The sequence below is a fragment of the Hemibagrus wyckioides genome, linkage group LG04 (assembly GCF_019097595.1).
Source record: "Hemibagrus wyckioides isolate EC202008001 linkage group LG04, SWU_Hwy_1.0, whole genome shotgun sequence".
NCBI lineage: Eukaryota > Metazoa > Chordata > Actinopteri > Siluriformes > Bagridae > Hemibagrus > Hemibagrus wyckioides.
This window is the reverse complement of record NC_080713.1, coordinates 31,001,247-31,025,145: the sequence shown is the minus strand read 5'-3', so window position 1 is coordinate 31,025,145 and position 23,899 is coordinate 31,001,247. Positions and strand designations below refer to the sequence as shown.

The following is a 23,899-nucleotide window of genomic DNA, read 5'->3' as shown; positions in this document are numbered from 1 at the left end:
TGATCTTAAAATAATAATATTTCTTGTAATTGGTTTTAATATAATATTATATTTAGAAGTGTAATGTTTCTCAGTGTGCCAAAGAGCTTCTTAATTCTATATTTGCTTCCTTAGATGTTCACTCAGTTTATTCTGTATTCTCTGTTTTGTCCAGACTTTCAGACTGCAGTATAACAGAGGAAGGATACACTGCTCTGGCTGAAGCTCTGAAATCATCTCACCTGATAGAGCTGGATCTCAGAGGGAACGACCCTGGAGCATCAGGAGTGAAGCTGCTCATTGATGTACAAAAAAATAGAAATTTCAAACTAAAGACACTGAGGTGATTCCTCTATAAACAAACACAATTAATTCAGTAGTAAACATGAATTAATGCTATGTAAAAAACCTTCACAGTTTCTTTGAAAAAAAAAAAGGAGATGTGTATATATATTTTTTTTCAGTGTGTTACATACAACAGATTATATTTAAATGTAATTAAAATTTTAATAGTATTAATCATGAAATAGGCAAAAACAGCCATACTGTGTCTTTTATTCTGGAAACACCAAATAAAAAAAAATCTTTCTGCAGGTTGTTGAAAAGCTCTGCTGCAGAGGAGGCCTGTGATTGGCTAAATTCAGTTTTAAGTACAAATCCTTTACTCCTAAAAGAGCTGGATCTGAGCAGGAAGGAACCAGGAGACTCAGGAGTGAAGCAGCTCTCTGCTCTGTTGGAAGACTCACACTGTAAATTTCAGAAAATAAAGTAAGTATTATTTATTTATAGAAACACCTGGGTCCTGTTACATCACTGTGAAGTGTTAAGCTACTAAGCAGAAGTAGAAATGATCAACATTTTAAAACAGAATTTATATTCATGGCATTTGGCAGATGCCCTCATCCAGAGTGACTTACATTTATCTCATTTTTGGGCCTTGCTCAAGGGCCCAGCAGCAGCTCAAACTAACCTTCTGTTCAATAGTCCTACACTTTAACCACTGAGCTACCACTCTGATAACATGATATTTCTTTTTTAGGCTGAATAAATGTAATCTGACAGTGGAGAGCTGTTCAGCTTTAGCCAGCGCTCTGAAATTACAGTCCTGTAGTGTGAGAGATCTGGACCTGAGTAACAACAGTCTGCAGGATCCAGGGGTCACTCAGCTTTCTGCTGGACTGAAACATCATCACTGTAAACTGGAGATACTGAGGTAAGGTCATTTCTCTTATGAATATTTCATTTGAATGTTTTCATTTCTCTTAGAGTGGTGAAGAGCTAGGTCAGATAAAAGAAAAAATATACTCAGTAAATGTTGGTGATTAAAGTTCTTAAATACTAAGATCTTATCTCCCTTCCTGACTTTATATTTAGGCTTAACACATGTGATGTAATGGGGGAAAGCTGTTCAGCTCTAGCTGAAGTTCTCAGCTCTGAATGTTCCCGGCTGAGAGAGCTGGACCTGAGTAACAACAGTCTGCAGGATCCAGGGGTCACTCAGCTTTCTGCTGGACTGAAACATCATCACTGTAAACTGGAGATACTGAGGTAAGGTCATTTCTCTTATGAATATTTCATTTGGTCTGATTAAAAAATGTTGGCATGGCATACTTTTTGTGTTAAATTTGTGAGTTTATTGTTCCTCTGATTTCATGTTTAGGCTTAATACATGTTCAATAACTGATGGAAGCAGTTCAGCTCTAGCTGAAGTTCTCAGCTCTGAATGTTCCCGGCTGAGAGAGCTGGACCTGAGCAACAACAGTCTGCAGGATTCAGGGGTCACTCAGCTTTCTGCTGGACTGAAGAATCCACAGTCTGCACTCACAATACTGAAGTAACAGCTGAAATGATTAAGTCTAAGTCTACATTTATAAAACAGCCAAAATATTTTTATATACTAGTTTAAATGGCTGTGGAATTAAAATTAAGTGTGTAATTCAATAAAATCAATTGTGTGTAACATGTATTGCAGACTTTAATTGGTAACAAAAAAATGAAAATATTACATTCTTATGTAATAAATGATATAAATTCTGTTCACTGCACTCCTGTCCCTCTATAGACTGTGTAACTGCAGTATAAAAGCTGAAGGCTGTGCTGCTTTGGCTAAAGCTCTGGGAGAAAATCCCTCACATCTCTTAGAGCTGGATCTGAACGGGAATAAAGTAGGAGACTCTGGAATAAAACAGATCTCTAATCTACTACAGAATCCACACTGCCTCCTAGAAACACTCAGGTAGATCATTGCCTTTTCTTTTTGAAGTAGTTTTCATTAAATCAGTGAATTATTGTAAATATCTGTTTATTAATTATAACAACATCATCTGTACAGACTCCATTCAGTGACACTCTAGGGTTAATGAATTAACAATAAAAATAGATTCAGTTCACAGTTTGTATATAGTTTCACACATTTTAATTTCTAAAGTTATATGTATTTATTTTGTAAAATATCAGGAATATTCTGAAAGTAAAATTCAAATGAATCTTTTTTCCAGTCTAATGGACAATAATATCAGAGAGGAAGGATACACTGCTCTGGCTGAAGCTCTGAAATCATCTCACCTGATAGAGCTGGATCTCAGAGGGAACGACCCTGGAGCATCAGGAGTGAAGCTGCTCACTGATTTACTACAGGATCCAGACTGTACACTGGACACACTGAGGTGAAAATTATTTATAATATACATATCAGGGCATATGTTATATCTTATGGTCATATTAGACAATCTATTTTATCTGTTATGGACTACAGGGATGTGTGAGTTTCATTTGTTTGAATGATAAATTTGAACTCTAAAAGAACTCTAGAGCTAAACTTTAAAGTTTTGTCATGGAAATTAGTTTTAAGCAGTGTTGTATACAGTACCCAAAAGCCATACTTGAGTAAAAGTACAGGTATTTTGTTAGAAAATGACTAAAGTAAAAGTTAAAGTCAACCATTAAAATTCTACTTGAGCAAAAGTCTTAAAGTATCTGAAATAAACTGTACTTAAGTAGTATTTTCATGAATGTACTCAAGTATGGAAAGTAAAAGTAGAAGTAAATTAATAAAAAAGCAAGTCTGTAATAATTTGGAGAATTTTGAATTTTATTCTGTATTGCTTTCTTTCTTAAACTTCTCAATAAGTGCACCACCAAAAAAATAAGACTTGTATGAAAGAAAGAAGAGACCTGTAGAACCGTCGCCACAGGCTTGCTCATTAGGGATAAAATAGTCTAATTATAGAATTTAATAATTTATTCTTATTTCTAGTTAATTAGTTATTTTTTAATTCAGTTTATTTTGTATAGCGCCTTTTACAATGAACATTGTCTCAAAGCAGCTTTACAAAAGAAGAAAACAGAGAAAGGGGAGGGGAAAATGAAAAATAATAATAAAAAATAACTAATTAACTAGAAATAAGAATAAATTATTAAATTCTATAATTAGACTATTTTATCCCTAATGAGAAGCCTGTGGCAACGGTGGCAAGGAAAAACTCCCTGGGATGGAAAGGAAGAAACCTTGAGAGGAACCAGGCTCAGAAGGGAACCCATCCTCATTTGGGTGACACTAAAGAGTAAATAATGTAACTGTAGCTGATTAATGTCCTTTCTACAACAGAAATCAATGACCCATGAGGAACTATTAGGTCAGTGTAGTTTCTAAGGTCATTATAAACACTAGTTCTTTGCGGTCACGGGCTGAGAGAGGTAATGGCAGATCTGTGATGGTGTGAAAGTCCCCAAGTGGCTCTGTCCATGGCTGTCTCCTGGTCCACACAGATCCATCCACAGCATCAGTGGGCACCATCAAGCGGCGAGACTCCAACCAGGGGTAGGGCAGCGGTCACACTGGAAACTGGCAAACACTGGGAGCTCAGGATATCTTTATGAAGATATCTTGTGCAATAGCAGACTTACATAAACTAGTGACTATGTTAACGTTGTTTACTGGACTTTTACATGCGTGCACATACACACACAGTTACTCACACATTACGGTCATGAACAGAGGGCCGGAATGTAATACGGAGCTCACTGCTGCTGCATACAGAACTCCCACAACACACACAGCGATGGCGGTTTTGGATGAGACCTGGTCAGACTTCTACATTCTACAGTGAAATTTTCACATGTCAAGGGCATCGCTTTCACATGTTGTTAAACTACCGGAACTGGTAATAAAGTTTTGTCTAGGCTTCTGATTGGCTAGGCTCCTGACAGCACTTAACAGGGCTTCTGATTGGCTAGGCTCCTGACAGCACTTAACAGGGCTTCTGATTGGCTAGGCTCCTCACAGCACTTAACATGGCTTCTGATTGGCTAGGCTCCTGACAGCACATAACAGGGCTTCTGATTGGCTAGGCTCCTCACAGCACATAACAGGGCATTTTGTGTTTTCATGTGGACAAAGATATTTTTAACACATAGGTCATGTGGACAGAATTTAAAAAAACAAACAAAGAAAAATCTCCATTTTTAAAAATCCCCAGCTCCGTGTGGACATGGCCTAAAGTCATCACTAACCACAAACTTACTTTACCGCAAATTTGGACACAGGTTTTTTTGTAGTAAGTAACAAAACTGCCGAACAGAAATGTATCGGAGTAAAAGTATAGAATTTGTTTCAAAAAAGTAGTGAAGTAAAAGTAAAAGTTGACAGAAATATAAAAACTCAAGTAAAGTACAAAAACTCCCAAAAAATACTTAAGTACTGTAATGAAGTAATTTTACACTGGTTTTAAGAAACTCAGTTTCTAGAATTATCCAGATCTCTCTGTTGCTGTAATTTATTTGGCAGAAATGGAATAAATACCGTATGCACACTGTGAGCACAATGTCCACACTGGGGAGAGTGGGGTAAATGTCCGAAGTGGAAAAGTCCAAGTCAGAAATCCAAACAAGTAATCCAAAACAGAGCGAGAGTTCAGGCAACTAGTTCAACAACAAGAGCTCAACAACTAGTGAGCTGGCTTGGACAGGTTTGAGCTTAGAGATGTGAAATTTTGGGTGGATTAGAAGGACCCTAGGGAGCCTGAGTCAAACTGCTACAGGGTAAAGCAAAAAAAAAAAAAAAAGAGGGTGCAAAGCAGGGTGCAAGCTTCATGCAGGTCAGGAAGGGAAGGAAGGTCCCTGGTAGACAGCCAAACCCTCTGGCTGACATGGTAAGGTGGTACCTGACTACGCTTGTGGTTGACCCTCCTGGTGTAAGTCTGGGAGCTTTAGAGCAATGTAAGAGGCGCTCTCCTCTAAATGAGATAACACAACTTAACGAATGCTTGCCTTCAGTTCTTGGCTGGTGAAGAGTGATGGTTGGTACCCATAGGCAGCCTGAAGAAGTAGTCATGATCTGTTAGCAGTCAGAACCATCATATTTCTATAAGATTTTCTACAAGTTCCTGTATTTTATTTTAGTGGTAGTATCAAGGGAGATGGTAAGAATTACAACTCGACAACAATCCAAACAAACAGGAACACATTCATGTGATTTTAGTTAACTAATGATTGGTTTTAAACACACCAGAGCTTCTCAGTAAAGGTTGTAACTTCCTCTTCCCTGATCATGCAGCAGATCCTGATTTAAAATATGAGTTTTTCCCATGTAAAAAACCTTCTTCCCTTCTTTCTCTGCAGGTTGTTGAAAAGTTCTGCTGCACAGGAAGGCTGTGATTTACTTTCTAGAGTTCTGGGAGTGAACCCCTTACTGCAGAGAGAACTCAATGTGAGTGAGAAAATATCTGGAGACTCCCAGGTGAAGCAGCTCTCTGCTCTACTGGAGGATTCACACTGCAGACCAGAGATACTCAAGTTAGTGTTTATCACTTATTTACATTTAAACACTGGAGTCTATTCCTTTTGGAATGGAATAACTGTCTATAATGGCATTAATGAAATAATTTACTTTTCTTTTAAACTATACATTTTTTACATTACAACAACATAAAACTAGATTTAAACAGAAGACTTCTCTTCCTTGTTGTGTCTCTGTATCCAGGGTAAATAACAGCAGGATGACAAATGAAGGTTGTGCTGCTCTGGGATCAGCTCTGGGTTTAAACCCCTCACACCTGAGAGAACTGGAGCTGAGTGGGAATAAACTGGGAGGATCAGGAATGAAGGAGCTCTGTGGTGTGCTGAAGAATCAACAATTCAAACTGCTGAAACTGGGGTAAAGTCAGAAATAAAATGAATATTGTCAGAAAGAGCAGAGTAAATTAAGTTTAGTAAAGAAATATCATAATGAAATTAGTCAAAGTAACTTCCTCAGTCTCTCTCTCTCTGTCTTTCTCTCTCTCTCTCTCGCTCTCTCTCTCTGTCTTTCTCTCTCTCTCTCTCTCGCTCTCTCTCTCTCTCTCTCTCTCTCTCTCCTGTCTCTCTCTCTCTCCTGTCTCTCTCTCTCTCTCTCTCTCTCTCTCTCTCTGTAGGTTGTGTAAGTGCAGTCTCACTGAAGATGACTGTACTGCTGTTGTATCAGCTCTGAGAACAAACCCCTCACACCTCAAGGAGCTGGACCTGAGTCACAATACAATTGGAGACACAGGAATGAAGCAGATCTCTGATCTACTGCAGAACTCAAACTGCACTCTGGAGACACTGAGGTCAATTATTTTTAGGATTTGTTCAAAAAAAATGTAAAAATGCCTGGAATAGATTTTGAATTTACAATAGAAGATCTTATTGAATTATACTGAATTAAAATTGCTTATCTGGCGTAAGTCTCCTAAAGGGAAATAAACTAATAAAAAGTTAATCTAAATCCTTTAATTATAAACAGGTAATCTCTGTATCATAGCTTACTTCATTATTTCTTTTATTATTATTAATGTAATTATAGGATCTGATGTGAAATGTGACAGTACCTGTGTTTCTCTTAAATAATGGCTCTAACTCTTGTCTTCTGTCCTGAACTGAAATGACTATTAATCCCAAACCCTTCAGTGATGCTGTACTGTCACTGTCATGTCTCTGTCTCACTGTGAAATGTCCTTTATTAACATTTTCTTTCAGACTAAATAACTGTAGTCTCACACAAACACAATGTGGTGATCTGGCTAAAACTCTGGAATCAAACTCCTCATCATCTCTGAAAGAGCTGGATCTCAGAGGAAACTACAGGATGTCAGGATGGAACATTTTTAGATATTTTCTTGGGAATCCAAACTCTAAATTGATTGTGAGGTGAGTTTTTGATTTATATAAATGTAATTTTTTACAACTCTAGGAATATTTTTTACTTTTATATTTTATTCTTTATGCTTCAAATAATAAGCGTATCTCATGTGTGAGTGTCTGAATGTTTGTAGGATTTATGTACATGGTATCATCATAACCAGCAGATGAATGATTAGATTTTGGAATTAATCTAAACATGGTCAAGGTCACAACAAGGTCGAATGTCAGATTTGGTTTCCTTCAGCAGCTTTCTTGAAGTATATTTGAAGGGTTTCACAAAGTAGAACACAAAGTAGACTTGCTGCTAGTGGAGGCATCCTCATCCATACTAACATATTACAGTTCTGTACACTTTAGTAATTTAGCATAAACTAAAGACAGTATAAAACCATGATGCTTTTAAATCTAATCCCTGTACATAAAATATAATAACTTCTGAAAACTACAGTTTAACAAGACACACAGGACTGAGGGGTAGAATGGAAGGACAGAGTTGATTAGAACACAACAAAACACAACTAAAGAGTGAGGGTTAAAATGACAAAGAGTCCATCTGACTGATCAACAAAAGAACAAAACCAGGACAAGTTCACAAAAAACACAGAAAAGCTTTTAATAGATTGTAAGCTGCAAAAGTAGAAAGCAAGCTAAAAAAAATTCCAGATTGTAAATGCTAATGTAACAAAATATGTTATAGCAAATATAAAATAATACTTGACCTTATGTTTTTTCTGGAAAGATTAATTTCTTTTAAATTTTGAGAAGATTAAATTAATAATAAATTAGACTTAAATATTAACAGAGAAAAAAAATCCAGCTGTTGTCATGTCTGTGTTGGTTCAGGTAATTTAACAGCAGGATCTATCGGGGAAATCCTCCACACTCAGAGCTCTGGTATCAATACTGTAATAAAATGTGTTTTCTCTCTAGAATTTTGAGTCCTGAAGCAGAAAAGGCCTGTGATTATCTGACTAAGATTCTGGGTACAAACCCCTTACTGCAGAGAGAACTGGATCTGAGTGGGAAAATATCTGGAGACTCAGGAGTGAAGCAGCTCTCTGTTCTACTGAAGGATCCACAGTGTAGACCTGAGAAACTCAGGTGTGTGATTCCTCACCTGGTGCTTTTGTTTGTGTTCACATTAAATCTTTAAAGATATTCCACTGTACACATTATCACTCCAGTATTTCTGGTACATTGGAGTTATTTTTGATGGTTGATCTTGTGAATTGTTTAAAGACATTCTCTCAGCTGTGTTCTCTGTCTGCAGGCTGAATAAGAGCAGTATTACACACAGAGGCTGTACTGATCTGATATCAGCTCTTACTTCAAACCCTTCACACCTGACAGAACTGGACCTGAGTGAGAACACACTGGGAAATTCAGTAATGGATAAGATCTCTACTCTACTAAAGAATTCATCCTGTAAACTCCAGAAGCTCATGTAAGTTATTTAACAGGATACATTACTAGATCAGTGACATTTCTACTTCTCTATAAGTTTATAATTAGCCTGAAGGAAGAGAGTCAGAAACTCATTCAGGGGTGAATTTCCCAATAACAATCACTCTAATAATGAACATATTAACAGAGAACATATGTTACCAGAGCCAGTTCTAGTGGAGCACTAAAGATGGGGTATATGAAATACTGAAAGGGAGGCGATAATGAAATGCAATATATTCCACACTAGAATAAATATATTTATCAGGCTATAAACAAACATGTAACTACTACAACATAAAAATCAAATCTACAGAGAAACATACAGATAGCAGAGGATTAAATAATCTTAGACATAAAATAAACACAAAATAGCCTGTTTGAAAACTCGACTCATTGATTACTATGATAGGTATAAATATCTTAGACCATCAGATAGAAACATATTACATACCCCACTTTAGCAGTTTTACAGTGAATACAAGTTAAATTAGAATATTCTAAGTTAGATTGACCCCATGACCAAAAGCTATTAATTGTGCATGCATTACTATAACACACACCTGACCAGTTATACTGTTGTTTCTCTGCAAATTGCTTGAGATGAACCAGGACTGGCTTTTCATTGCCAAAGTCCTCTGACAGTGACGAGGAGCTGCTTTGGCTGGGTTGAGTGATATCATGTGGCAGGCATGTGTTGTCCAGACTGCTTGTTTTGAGGGTGACTGAGGATGAGGTTTAGTCCCAATGAGGGGACGTCAATAACAAAATTAATGTTACAGGCCCAGTCAGGGTTACATAATTTACAGTTGAGTTTATGTACCTTGTTAGGTAAATAAAGAACATTCTCACAAACAAGTTAAGGAGGTTATAAGCATTAGTAACATTTCCTGATGCTGATTTATTATTTTTCCCCTTCTCCAGACTTTCAGACTGTAATATAACAGAGAAAGGATACACTGCTCTGGTTAAAGCTCTGAACTCAATCCACTCATCACTGACAGAGCTGGACCTCAGAGGGAACGACCCTGGAGCATCTGGACTGATGGAGCTTAGGAATTTAATGAATGATAGAAGATGTAAACTGAAGACACTGAGGTGAGAACTTTCCCCTGTACATGTAAATACAGCCTTAGTTATAAGAAATTAGTAAAGTTTCTATGACCCTTTTTGTCACACTTACAATGCTTTACAATTTTCAACAATTACTTAATATGATCCATATTTTGTACAAAGGAAGAAAAACAAAAATAAAGAATTATGATGAAGAAATTAATAATAAAGAAATGATTAAAACTAGTTTTCCTCTATGGAGCAAACAGTTACTGAAAAACCTAGCACTACATAGTTGTATATATAATTAATGTTAGCGTTTCTCTGTTCTTTCTCTCTACAGGGTGTTGAAAAGTCCTGATGCACAGAAAGCTTCTGATCATCTGACTGAAGTTCTGGGTATAAACCCGATACTGCAGACGGATCTGAATCTGAGTGGGAAAATAAAAGGAGACTCAGGAGTAGAGCAGCTCTCTGTTTTACTGAAGGATCCACACTGCAGACCTGAAACACTTCAGTAAGGAAGTGAATTCTATATTAATCTAGAAACTTTAATTACACACCAAGCACAGACAATGGGATATAAATGTGATATTTTCTACTTATAAATCCTGAGTTAACTGTGATTACTTGTGCTTTCAGGCTCAGTGAGTGTAATCTGACAGAGAAAGGATGTTCAGCTCTGCTCACAGCTCTCAGATCAGAACACTCCACCCTGAAGGAGCTGAATCTGAGTAAGAACAGGATTCAGGATTCAGGAGTGAAGCTGCTCTCTGAGGAACTGAAGAATAAACTCTGTAAACTGGAGACTCTGAGGTAACGTCTAATACACACTTCATTCATAATCCACACAAACTACACAAACTGTTGCGGTAACTGTGGATTTTAAACAGTACACAGTCATGGGCAGTTTAGAAATGATCTTATTATCCATATGCTAAACAGAAAATCAAGCTAGTCCGTCAAATAATCTTTAACATTTTAAAATAACACAGACAAATGTCCCTAAGGCCGCTCAGAAGGGAAAAGGGATAAGAATATAAATGACTGTAAACAGTCTTGTATCTATTTTCATAAAGTCATCTGTGCATCCTCAGTAGTCTACAACATTTATGGAAGGAGTCTCCAGTGTTAGCAACTTTAAGACTTTATAGTATAAACATTCTTAGTGTAAGCTGCATAAACAACTGTTTATAACTGCTATAATATAAGTAAGAACAGAAACTAACTAACCTGTTTTGACAACATTAAATGTCTGTGATGTAACAGAAAAAAAACACTTGGGAATGAGCTAAAGGTGACTTGAAGACATAGCAAAACTTGGAAAAACTTGGAAAGCAGATTGAATTTGAATGGGCGTGTCAGACAGAATGGAGAAATATATAATTTGGACAATAATTTCTATTTACTGCTACGGTCCAGTTATCTCTACTGACTTTATGATGTCTGTTTACTAGTTCAGAAAATTCCAGACATTACAAATTGAAAATTCAGAACGTGTCCAGACAAAAACAGTAAAAATAGTTTTACATCAAAAGTTGCCACATTTTTTACTCCCAATTTTTGTTAAGATTCCAGACCTTTCCTACATAAACAATAATAAAGCTGTATGTTTGTGTAGACTTTCAGACTGCAGTATAACAGAGACAGGATACATTGATCTGGCTGAAGCTCTGAGACTGAATTCCTCATCACACCTGAGAGAGCTGGATCTCAGAGGGAACGATCCTGGAGCATCAGGAGTGAAACGACTTACTGACCACAAAAATCACAAACTGACACTGAGGTGATTCTTCTACATGCAAATTTCATCACATTAAACATAAATAAATTCTCTTCAAATAACTTTTTTCTTCAAACCTCTACAGGTTGTGGAAGAGTCCTGATGCAGAGGAAGCCTACACGTGTCTTACTAAAATGTTCAGTAAAAACCCCTTACTGCACACGGAGCTGGATCTGAACAACAAAACACCAAGAGACGTGAAAGTGAAGCAGCTTTCAGCTCTGCTGCAGGATCCACATTACAGACTGCAGAAACTTAGGTAAGAAACAGCTAGAAACACACAGACTTATTTCTCTTTCACTCAGTTTCTATTATTTTGTCAGGAACGACTGTAGCCATGCTGACTGTCTGTACTGAAAACCTCTGACACAATGAACTGCACTCACTTTACATCCTGCCGAGTCACTGCCTCTTTGAGGAAAACTTTACTTTACATAAAGCACAGACTTTAATATTCCATTTCTTATAACCCAGTTCTGTAGATATTCACTAAATGTCACAGCACTTATATATTACTCCACACCTTTACAGCTATAATTCACACAGACTCTAATTAAATACAGCTGACTGAATTATTTTATAGATTTCATTATTTGCAATTATTTGTTCATAACAAAATAAGAATAAACGAGTCAGCTGTGGAATAAATGTCATTCACATGACTTTAGTTTATCTTTCAGCGCTTTTAGATCTATTCACCATATAATGCTCCTGACCTGCTGTGACACGTAAACCTGTACAAAAATAATTTACAATAAATCAACTGGCAGAAATATTCTGAACACAAACGTTATACACCATGTCACATATGTCCAGGGCATTGTGTATGAAAGTGGTACAGTCTAATACCTGCCTCTCCCCCTCTCTCTCTCTCTCTCTGTCTCTCTCTCTCTCTCTCTCTCTCCAGGTTGTATAAAGGAGACAGTATGACAGATGAAGACTGTTCACATGTGATTTCTGCTCTGGTTTTAAACCCTTCACACCTGAGAGATCTGAATCTGAACTGGAATAAACCAGGAGAGTCTGGACTGAGAAATCTGTGTGATTTCCTGAAGAATCCTGAATGTAAACTGCAGACACTAAAGTGAGTAATAATGACTTTATAATTGAATTAAACGATCATTCAGGTTATTGATTTTTATTGATCAGGTTATTAAAAAACTGTTATTGCACAAAAAAAAGATGTGCTGTTATAGGAAACTAATCAAGTTCATGCTGATGGCAATAACTTCATCACATCATCACACCAACTTATCACTCATTATTTTACTCTATAAGTAACACAGTGGTTTATTTCTCACACAATTACCATGATATTGCAGCAATGTTGAGTTCACCTTAATAAAAGGCTAAATATCTTTTCTCATTTCTCCCTCTTCAGACTATGTAAGAGTGTAAGAGGGAAATCCTGTGCTGATTTGTCTTCAGCTCTCTGTACAAATCCATCACACATCAGAGAGCTGGATCTGAGTGAGTGTGAACTGGGAGACTCAGGAGTGGAGAAGCTCTGTGATCTACTGAAGAAACACGAGTGTAAACTGGAGAAACTGCTGTGAGTAACTCAGTGATGAAACTGAACTGAAATCACAATCTTTATAGTTTGTTTTCTGAGAATCAGATCTTTCCTGATACACACTAACAAAACTGAGCAGATCTTCATCTCTATATTAATGTAATGTCTGTGTTTGTGTTTCATTAACTATGAGTTGATGAAGCTCATTCTTAATGTTCACACCTACATCATCATCTCCCTGTCTGCAGGTTAAAGAAGTGCGGAATAACAGATGGAGGTGCTGCTGCTCTGACTGGAGCTCTGAGGTCAAACTCCTCACATCTGAAACAGCTGGATCTGAGAGAGAATAAACTAAAAGATTCAGCAGTAGAGCAGCTCTTTGAGATACTGAAAGGTTCAGGAGGACAGCTGGAGTAAGTAAAGTTATCACACACAGTACTGAATGTGTATTTTCTGTAGAAGATCATGTAAGTGTAAGAGTCTCATGTCAGAGTAATGGATCTGGACAAACCAGCAGCATGGAACAATAACAATCTTCCTGACAGAAGAACAGAGAAACTTTCAGAATTCAGTATCAGAACTAAAGCTAAACTATAATTCATCACTGCATGCTAATAACTAGCTCTGTAGCTCTGATCTGATGGAAGTTGTCTTTGAGTTGATCTGTTACTGTTCTACTCAGAAATACCTCTGCAGTTTTATTTTCATTTCAGTAGGACAGCTGCCTCTAGTCCAACATCATCCTAACTAACTCACTCTCACAGAAAAGAAAGGGATCTATCTGTTTATTCCTATTTATTCTACTTTTCTCTCATATTTAGTGGAGTGTTTATGTAGTTACACTAAATGTAGAATATTTTGAATATTTTATTGAGCTGATAATTAAAGAGAAAACAGATAAAGCTCCAGTGTAAGAGCAATAATACAGTTTACAGTGTTGGACCTTCTGATTATTTACATTTACTTCATCTTTACATCCTTTACACAGAAGAAAATCACAGCAGTTTACCACAAATCTACTAAATGATAAAGACAGTGACTAAATGATAAACCCACTGACTTCTGTATTTTTATTACAGGTATGATGGGGAGACATGGTTACAAACAATGAAAACTGGCTTGCGAAATATGTGGCCTTTTGGAAAGTCTAATAAACAGCCGATTTCAGAACCTGACTCCTCTACAGTAAAGACTAAAGAAAAAGATGGAGAAAAGAAAGACACACAGCGGGGAGAAAGCAGTGTGGATTTGGACAGCTGTAGGACAGACACTGACCTCAGAAGTCCAGAGACTTCAGTTCATATAACATCAGAGGACAGTACAGTAGGACACATGTCACAAACACAAGTAACGAACCAAAGAAACAAGAAAAGGACACAAAAAAACCCTAAAACCTCATAAAAGGTACTAGATAATGACACCAATTTAATCTAACTCAGTGATGAAGGACAGAAGACGCCTCAGCAGACAGGGACACTCTAATCCTACTAGAAAACTAAACTGTAATTCTCAAATATAAATAAGACCAAACCTGAACTAAATTAAATGAGGAACTTCAGCTGTACAGATAAGGGATTCCTTCAGGAGTTTATTATGTAGTACAAGTGTACAGGGTACATGGATTATACCATACTGCAGAAACTATTAAATAGAAAGCAAAACAGCACAACCTGCTGAATAACTTACAACTCTTATAAACTAAAAGTTTAACCCCAAACTAAAATACTGAGATATTTATGAAATAAAATATTGTTTTATTTCACTGTACAGCCATAGACACTCTACTGACAGACACCAAGCTGATGGAAAGGAGTAAACTGGTTCCAAATAGAAATTGAACATAAAAAGAGCAGTGAGATCTGGATCTGGATCAGTATTTTTGCTTCAAATTTCTTTGTGCTGTAAAATGTTTTGTCCTTCCGTGCTGCAGTCTGAATGATGAGCATTAAAACATTACTTTTATAATCTACTGTTCAAAATGATATCAAGAAAAACCTTGCAATACATTTTACAGATCATAACAACAAATAAACATAAATAATAATAAATTGATCTGAATGAGATGAATGAGAAGTGTAATGTACCTGAATAAAGTCCAGTCAGACTCTTGTCTCTGCTCATTTCACTGCATGATTAAGGGAGAAATATATTAGCACAACGATTTAGTTCATTATTTTACTGTTGTTGTCCTTCGGCTTCTCCCTGACACAACCCTCCCGTTTTTTTCCGGGTTTGGGACCGGTACCGAGAGTTCACCCTTCAGTGTATGTTAATGTTTGTTTATGTATATGAGAAGTTCATGCCTGTTTCTATCTGTGTGTGTACATGTATGTGGTTCTGCATGAGTATGTGCCCCCCCCCCCCTTTTCGTTTTTTTTTTTCCCCTCCCTTCCTCCTCCTTCCCAACCAGGTGCCTTATCTCACTAAATATAATAAGGTATGTCTAGTACAAACTGTGCAGTTAGGGTAATTTAATGGAACGTTAACACAATGAAAGGGGTAAGGATTATGGCCCATTTGCAACATCTTAAGGGAGATATATACTTCATTCAAGAAACTCACCTTTGTAATAGAGAGATAGCATGGCTTAAGACAGGCTGGGTTGGACAGATTTTCCACTCCAAATTTAGCAGTAAAGCTAGAGGTGCTGACATTTTAATTAATAAAAACCTCCCCTTTATAGTAAACAAGTGCTCTGATCTGGAGGGATGATATGTAATAGTTTCTGGGACACTTAAAAACATTCCCATTCCACTGAATTGTGTTTATGGCCCCAATTGGGATAATGGCCTATTTGTGATAAAGCTATTCATGTCTTTTCCAATTTAGAGAACCATTTCATAATTATGGGCGGTGACTATAATTTCTTTCAGGACCCAACTCAGCTAAGACCTTACACACTATGGCCTACCAATGTGGCCTCACAGACCCATGGAGGCATAGGTTTCCTACAACCAAAGCTTATTCCTTCTTCTCTCATGTTCACCATAGTTACTCTCGCATAGATTTCTTCCTCCTTGATATGAGACTGCTTTCCAAAGTTCTCACTGCAGACTACCACAACATCGCAATATCGGACCACGCCCCAACCTCACTTGATCTAAATTTAGTTACATGGCCCAGCCCCTTAAAATTATGGAGGTTTAATTCAGCCTTATTGGCAGAAGACAACTACAAGCAGTTTTTACACTCCCAAATTGCATTGTTTTTTGAACTGAACAATCTGCCCGAGGTGAGTAGGGGAACTCTTTGGGAGGCATTGAAAGCCTTTATTAGGGGTCAGCTTATCTCTTTTATCTCTCACATGAAGAGGGCTGAAACTCACATATTGATAAACTTCATAAAGTTGTTGACGACTACGCTGCTAGTTCAGACCCCTCTCTCTACAGAGAACGTCTCAGATTGCAGACAGAGTTTAACCTAGCTTCTATCAACAAGGTTAAAACATTAATGCTTAAATCCAGACAGCGCTTTTATGAATTTGGTGATAAAGCTGGTGCTTTCTTACTTTAGACATATTAGACTTACTATTGGTCAGCCAACGTCCAAAAACTCCTATGGTGGATGGAAGAGCAGGAGCCTCTGCCTATGTGGGTGTGTTTGAAAAGAGACTTGTCCCCATTTTCTCTCTCCTCCGTACTGTTTTCGCAGCTGCCACTCTCACTCTCACACCTAAGTAGCTGCCCAGTGGTCTCTGTGTCTCTGAAGATCTGGAGTCAGATTAGGAACAACTTTGGTCTTTGAGGTCCCTCTATTTTAGCTCCAATTAATAGAAACTGCAGTTTTGAACCCTCCAAATGTGACCCAGCATTCAAGATCTGGCAGGCCAACAGTATCTCCAAGATAAGCGATTTGTACACTGAGGGTATTTAACTCTCAGCCAAATATAACCTTCTGAGTCACCAGCTGCTTTGTTTCTTTCAGATCAGAGACTACAAAAAGAAGCAGTTTCCCCATTTCCCAAATCGCCCCCCTGAAAATCTAACAGAAAGTCTACTGACAGTCGGCACTGCCACAAAGAGATCTTTTTCAGTTTTGTATGGTCTTATGTGGTCAGCCTCCTCACAAGCAGTTAGAGCTGCATGGGAGGACGGTCTTAACATTAAATTTGAAGAAAATGAATGGGAGACAATGCTATCTTTAGTACACTCATTTTCCATATGTATGAATATATGATCCAGTGTAAGGTTCTTTATAGAATCCACTACATCAATGCAAGACTGGCTAGAATCTTTCCCTCTGTTAATGAAGCCTGTAACAGGTGCAGTTTAACTCTAGCTAATCATGTCCACACATTCTGGTCGTGCCCAAAATTAACATCTTTCTGGACACACATTTTTGATACTCTAAGCAGGGCCTATTAACACATTATTGTCCCCAATCCATTATCTGTAATATTTGGTATCTCCCTCAATACAGATCTACCCAGAGCAGCGAAACTGGCATTTACCACCCTGCTAGCCTGAAAACTAATTTTGCTCCATTGGAAGCTCATCCATCCCCCATCACTTAAACACTGGGTCAAGAAGGTTCTCTACAACGTACAACTTGAGAAGCTTAGATTTTCTCTCAAGAGCTCTGTAGGGAAGTTCCATAAGACATGGGACCCCTTTCTGGAAATTACTACCTCACCTGAGCATCCCCAAGACTTAGAGGAAGGTTAGGGAAGGTTTTAATTTGCCCCCCTTCCCCCCCTTTATTTTTTTATTTTTATTTATTTATTTATTTATTTATATATATATATATATATATATATATATATATATATATATATATATATATATATATATATATATATCTTGCTTCATAGAACTATTTTCATATTCATCATTATTTTAAGTACTAATCCTGGATGTGTGTATGTGAATGTTGTGAGTGTATGTCTGCATGTCTTTGTCCATTGGGGGATGGCCTGCAACGGGGAGGGTGGGTGGAATATGGGACCTGGGTAGACATACAGCTGTACCTTTATTATATATGTCTCTTGTTATCTTCACACTTATTAAAATTGGTTAATAAAAAGAGTTGAAAAAAATAGATCAGAATAAAATCGGTACAACAACAGCGTGATATTAGTATCTGTGGAAGATGCTAGTGTAACAGGTATGGAAAGTTATATATTCATTTCACATGTAGAATTACACAAATATGTTGGTGACGTATACCTGATGCGCCTATCTGTGTGTGTGTGTGTGCCTTCCCCCTTAAATTTCTATGGCAACATTAATCTTAATTTCCTGTCCTTGCCCCTCCTCTTCCCTTTCCATATTGTCTCCAAATGGGAGAGGTGGGTTTTTGTTGAGCTCTTTTTAATTTAATGCCATCTTTACTTTAAAAGTCACTTTAAAAGTTATTTTTCCTGTTTAAATCACATATCTAGCTTTATTTTTCATGTATATTTCATTATTTTCATGTTTTCATTTTAATTGAGGCTGTGATTAATTTTGATGTCTCATCAATGCACTTGAAGCATGTGCTTAATGCGTTGCACTTTTGCTTTGACAGAAAAAGACGAATCTTTCTGTAACATTTGTTTTATGTGTTATCAGGAGAGAGATTAAAGAATCGAATCGTCAGTTGAAGCGCAGTGCGGTTTGGGACGAAGCCGCATAAAACAGATTACATTTATAAACACTGCGGTCAAAATACTCATAAACACTATTTTAGACACAATCGGTCTTTAAACAAATGTAAAATCCAGTGTGAAGCCAAATAAATAGCTCTCATGTTTTTACGCCAACATCTTTATTGATTGATTGATTGATTGATTGATTGATTGATTGATTTATTGATTCATTCATTCATTCATTCATTCATTCATTCACTCACTCAAAGAACAATAACATACAATATGTTCTCAAGAAACAATATTAAAAAAGTAAAGGAAAAGAGAAAAAACAACAACAAACAAATTACAAGAAACAAACAGTTGCCAGGGGGAGGGAAGTATAAACATAAATACAAGATATATACATATAAACATGTATGCATATATACAATCAAATAATATATTGTAAAATTCATCGAATACTGTCAATATTAATACATATTTCAGTCAACAAAACCATAAAATTGTTTTTTTTATTAGTAGATTTACACTTATGAATGTAAAATTTGGTCAGTAGAATAAGTAAATTAATGAAGTAAAAGTACTGTTCCTCTTGGTCAGGATAGTCAGTAAAGCAAAGTACATTTTCCCATAAGAGTGAACAAGGTCTTAAACACTGAATATTTTTATTAATAAATTTTTGGACCTTACACCATAGTGTAACTGAGTATGTACAATGCCAAAATAAGTGCAAGGCAGTTTCCTCATATTCATTACGAAAAATACAATTTACATTTATTCCTTTTTTACATTTTTGTAAATAATGAATTGCTGGATAAAATTTGTGAATGAGCTTATAAGAAGCTTCTTTAATCCTAATTTATTCCTAAGATGATATTTCTGTGGTAACAACCACACTTTTCAACGTCTTGATTTACTCAGAAATGCAACTTAACAAATTCCTCTTCCAAAACAGTAGATGACGCTATTGATCAGTTTACATTAGTCTCTCCATTCATCCAACTGACTCCAATCTTTTGATTCTGTTTAGCAGAAAGATCCGTTCAGATTCCTTCACTGATTCGTTCAGTCATTCTTGTCACTGTTGTTATTGTTATAAAATGTGCATTTCTACAAATGTACCGATTTGATAGTGTGTAATAATTATATTCACCTCAAATGACAGCTATTGATTAAGATCAATTATATTTTTCTATATTTTGTATGAGTTTGAAAAGAAACAAAAACAAACGCCAACCAAACAGAAACTTGGCCTCCATTACTGCTTTGTGCACTCTGTAGGTCACAGCCTTGTATTTGACCATGTTCCTGGTGACCAGTATATGGAACATTTCCCCCAGTTTTCTATTTAACTCTGGGCAGCATACTGCATTCATTTTCTCTTAAAATATAACTTTCTACTGAGAGAAATCCCAGTTAAACTGGATAACTTCCATAAACAGGCATTGCTGGCTTGGCAATCAGTCTACAAGCACAACTTTTCACCAGTATTTTGTATGGAATAATAAAGATATCTTGTATATAAAAGTCAATCTTTAATCAGACACGGTATGAAAGTGGATTAATGAGCAGGGTTTAATTTTACTCAGAATTCCTCAAAAACTGTAAGATTCCTGTGAAACTAAAAGACTCTGCTATTATCACTGACACAATCCCAAGTCAAAGTGTTTCACTGTTAGGAAATTCTGGAAGCTTCTCTCTTACTGTAGACCAGCAGCCTATCCCTTGGAGTGATCTGATATTGATATTAATATTTTAAAAGATAAATGAAGTAATAGAAATAATACAAATGATCTGCCTGCTCCACAGTGTTCTGGTCATTTAAATATGAAAACACTAAGTGAGTAAAGTATGGTTAATAACAAATAAGTTCATTATTAACAATAAAGTTAGGGAGGTGTCCTTTAAAATATTCCACAGAATTTTTACCCTGTTAAGGAATTATGTGAAGGTTTCAAACTGGATCTGGAGAACTCTTGTGAATTTGTGTGAGAGAATCTGAGACTCGTCTTTTCCTTCACTGTTTATTACAGAATATTTTGGACGGATGTTTCTAACTTCATTTCCAGGTTGTTTGGAACAGAAACACAAACTGAACTGGATGATGACACATACCATTGATTCAAAAAGTACTACTTTCTTACACAGCTTTTTATTTTGCTCAGTAAATCTCACATTCATATGAGGAAATGAGCTGAAGCTAAGCTAAATTCTGAACAATTTATAGAAATTAAACAATATGGTGCTAATTTAAATAATATTCAATACAAAACAAAAAAAATGTATGAGGCACTGTGTCACATTGTCTGATTTCCCAAATGTTGGACAAGATGTGCTTTATAGCTGTCTTTAAACGGAGTGTAGCAGTGGTCCAGGGTCCTTTCACCCCTCTGGTAGGGCAGGTGATGTGCTGGTGAAGTTTGGTATTGTGCATTTGAGGGTGGTGCTGTTTAAAGTCCCCCACCACAATGAGCACAGTATCATGATGTTGAGTCTGGTGTACAGTCATTTAGTTCACATAAGGCAGTGTCTATGTTCGCCTGAGGTGGAATATAAAGTGCATTGACTGGGACTGAGGTAACATCTGGTGACAAAAGGTGACATTTGATGGTCAGGAGATCCAGGTTGGGTGAGGAAGAGTGTGAAAGAGGAAAACTGCTCGTGTTGTTGCACCAGCTGCTGTTTACCATCACACTCACTCCACCTCCTCTTGACTTCCCCGAGTCCATTGTTCTGTCCATGCGGTGAACCGGGAAGAACTCGGGTGGCTGGTCCTGTACTGCTGGGTTCAGAAATGTCTCAGTGAAGTCCTGAACATCCCTCTGGAACTTAACCTTGGAATTGTCCCTGGTGGCCATGACATACACTTTATACAGAATATCAGTAAACCTCGATGTTGTGTGAAGTAAATCACACACAATGAGTTTCATTACTGACAACATCAGGAAATGTGTAAAGATCTGTTCTGCAGGTGGATAGAGCAGGTCCACAAGCGGGTTCAATGCTGTGTGTCACATTTCAAAATTGTCCTGCATGTCAACACCACACTAAACAAATGAATGAACCTATTAATAAACCTATAGGCTATTTCATTCCAGTTTTGTTTTTCTGATACACCTGTAGCAGTGCAATTAATGATTAAATGAACATGTGAAAGTTTTTACTATTTGTTGAAAATTGTCTCCTATATTTTACATGATATAGAGGATGACCACAGCCATAGAAACACATGACTCTGACCACCGATTTCAGATCTGTGTTAAAGAAAACACTTGTTACAACACGGGACTGAAGTCAGTCGTCACAATCATGGATTTGAGTGAATTGTACTGACAGAGTTTTATATCAAACCCTGAACCAACTGTAACTCCAGGAGAAAACTAAGCTGTAGCTAACTGTTAGTTATCAATAATAATCATTTCCACATCTGATTCACACACTGCTGAAAGTACTACTGAGGTGAATTTGAAACTACGTCTCTCCCATTTCCCATAAATTCACAGTCACATTTATTTATTAAATAATAAAAGCCTGTATAAAACTTCTAGAGGAAATTAAAGCATAATTCTAGTTCTCTTATCTGCAGAGGCTCCTGACTTCACTCTGACTGAAATAAATGGTTTTATCAGTCAAAATGATTGAGACACACTGACATTTCTAAACTTAGTGCTGTGTGTGTGTGTGTGTCAGTTCAATTCAATTTATTTGTATAGCGCTTTTAACAAAGAGCATTGTCTCAAAGCAGCTTTACATGAGAAACGACATAAGAAAACAACAAACATAAACAGACAAACAGACAGACAGTCCTAGATGTTATCCCAAGTGAGCAAGCCTGAGGTGACTGAGGCGACTGTGGCAAGGAAAAACTCCCTTAGATGGTAAGAGGAAGAAACCTTGAGAGGAACCAGACTCAAAAGGAAACCCATCCTCATTTGGGTGACAATTGTGTGATGCAGATACAGCATGTGTATAGTGTTATGTAAATCAATAAGGAGGTTGTTGTCCACAGCGCTGCTTTGAATATCCCAATCCTCACAAAGCAGAACCCGGCTGGAGCTGGTCCATCTCCGGATGCCACTGGAGACGGCACAGTCTCTGTATGCCTCGGGATGGGTAGAAGAAGGAAAACAATGGAACAGCATTAGCTTAGCTGCTGTTCATAATATTAGCAGCATCTGAATGTGTATTTAATCAGATGTACTGGAGCACAAGGTTATGGGATGTGTTAAATGTATGCCTGGATAAAGAGATAAGTCTTTAGTCTACATTTAAACTGGGAGTGTTTTATCCAAAAAGGAAGTTGACTTGTGTTTGTTTTACAGAAAGAATTAGACATAGTGGTAATATATCATTGTTATAATGAATATTAATATTATTCCCTCTAACCAATCAGATGCTCAGTTAACACGACGTTATCCAATAAAGAGGACAGTAAACTGTGAGACAGAAATATTCTTCATTTAGTAAACACTGCTCCTTACATTACTGTACACACTGTACCATACATTACTGTACACACTGTACCATACATTACTGTACACACTGCTCCCTCCATTACTGTACACACTGCACCATACATTACTGTACACACTGCTCCCTCCATTACTGTACACACTGCTCCTTACATTACTGTACACACTGCTCCCTACATTACTGTACACACTGCTTCCTACATTACTGTACACACTGCTCCTTACATTACTGTACACACTGCTCCATACATTACTGTACACACTGCTCCCTACATTACTGTACACACTGCTCCATACATTACTGTACACACTGCTCCATACATTACTGTACACACTGCTCCCTACATTACTGTACACACTGCTTCCTACATTACTGTACACACTGCTCCATACATTACTGTACACACTGCTCCTTACATTACTGTACACACTGCTCCTTACATTACTGTACACACTGCTTCCTACATTACTGTACACACTGCTTCCTACATTACTGTACACACTGCTTCCTACATTACTGTACACACTGCTCCTTACATTACTGTACACACTGCTCCCTACATTACTGTACACACTGCTCCATACATTACTGTACACACTGCTCCTTACATTACTGTACACACTGCTCCTTACATTACTGTACACACTGCTCCTTACATTACTGTACACACTGCTCCCTACATTACTGTACACACTGCTCCATACATTACTGTACACACTGCTCCTTACATTACTGTACACACTGCTCCTTACATTACTGTACACACTGCTCCTTACATTACTGTACACACTGCTCCATACATTACTGTACACACTGCTCCTTACATTACTGTACACACTGCTCCCTACATTACTGTACACACTGCTCCATACATTACTGTACACGCTGCTCCCTACATTACTGTACACACTGCACCATACATTACTGT

The 23,899-nt window shown here is 37.1% G+C and overlaps 1 protein-coding gene across 7 annotated transcripts in view; it reads left to right on the top strand.

The window, feature by feature from the left end:
* Positions 1-17,618, top strand: part of LOC131351772 (protein NLRC5-like) — a 57,146-nt gene extending 39,528 nt beyond the window's left edge. For 4 of the 7 annotated variants that reach the window (XM_058387345.1, XM_058387347.1, XM_058387344.1 and 1 more), the window contains 22 exons: positions 155-322; positions 574-747; positions 1,019-1,192; positions 1,354-1,527; positions 1,640-1,813; positions 2,042-2,215; positions 2,478-2,645; positions 5,599-5,772; positions 5,960-6,133; positions 6,390-6,563; positions 6,973-7,143; positions 8,068-8,238; positions 8,408-8,581; positions 9,505-9,678; positions 9,977-10,150; positions 10,276-10,449; positions 11,255-11,419; positions 11,502-11,675; positions 12,324-12,500; positions 12,798-12,968; positions 13,178-13,342; positions 14,009-17,617. In XM_058387345.1, the coding sequence (XP_058243328.1) occupies positions 155-322; positions 574-747; positions 1,019-1,192; positions 1,354-1,527; positions 1,640-1,813; positions 2,042-2,215; positions 2,478-2,645; positions 5,599-5,772; positions 5,960-6,133; positions 6,390-6,563; positions 6,973-7,143; positions 8,068-8,238; positions 8,408-8,581; positions 9,505-9,678; positions 9,977-10,150; positions 10,276-10,449; positions 11,255-11,419; positions 11,502-11,675; positions 12,324-12,500; positions 12,798-12,968; positions 13,178-13,342; positions 14,009-14,330 (3,940 nt within the window). In that variant the 3' untranslated portion in view covers positions 14,331-17,617. Of the gene's footprint in view, positions 1-154; positions 323-573; positions 748-1,018; positions 1,193-1,353; positions 1,528-1,639; positions 1,814-2,041; positions 2,216-2,477; positions 2,646-5,598; positions 5,773-5,959; positions 6,134-6,389; positions 6,564-6,972; positions 7,144-8,067; positions 8,239-8,407; positions 8,582-9,504; positions 9,679-9,976; positions 10,151-10,275; positions 10,450-11,254; positions 11,420-11,501; positions 11,676-12,323; positions 12,501-12,797; positions 12,969-13,177; positions 13,343-14,008 lie in introns of all 7 variants that reach the window. The other 3 variants (XM_058387349.1, XM_058387348.1, XM_058387350.1) reach the window with 3 other exon arrangements.
* The last annotated feature ends 6,281 nt before the right edge of the window (positions 17,619-23,899 follow it).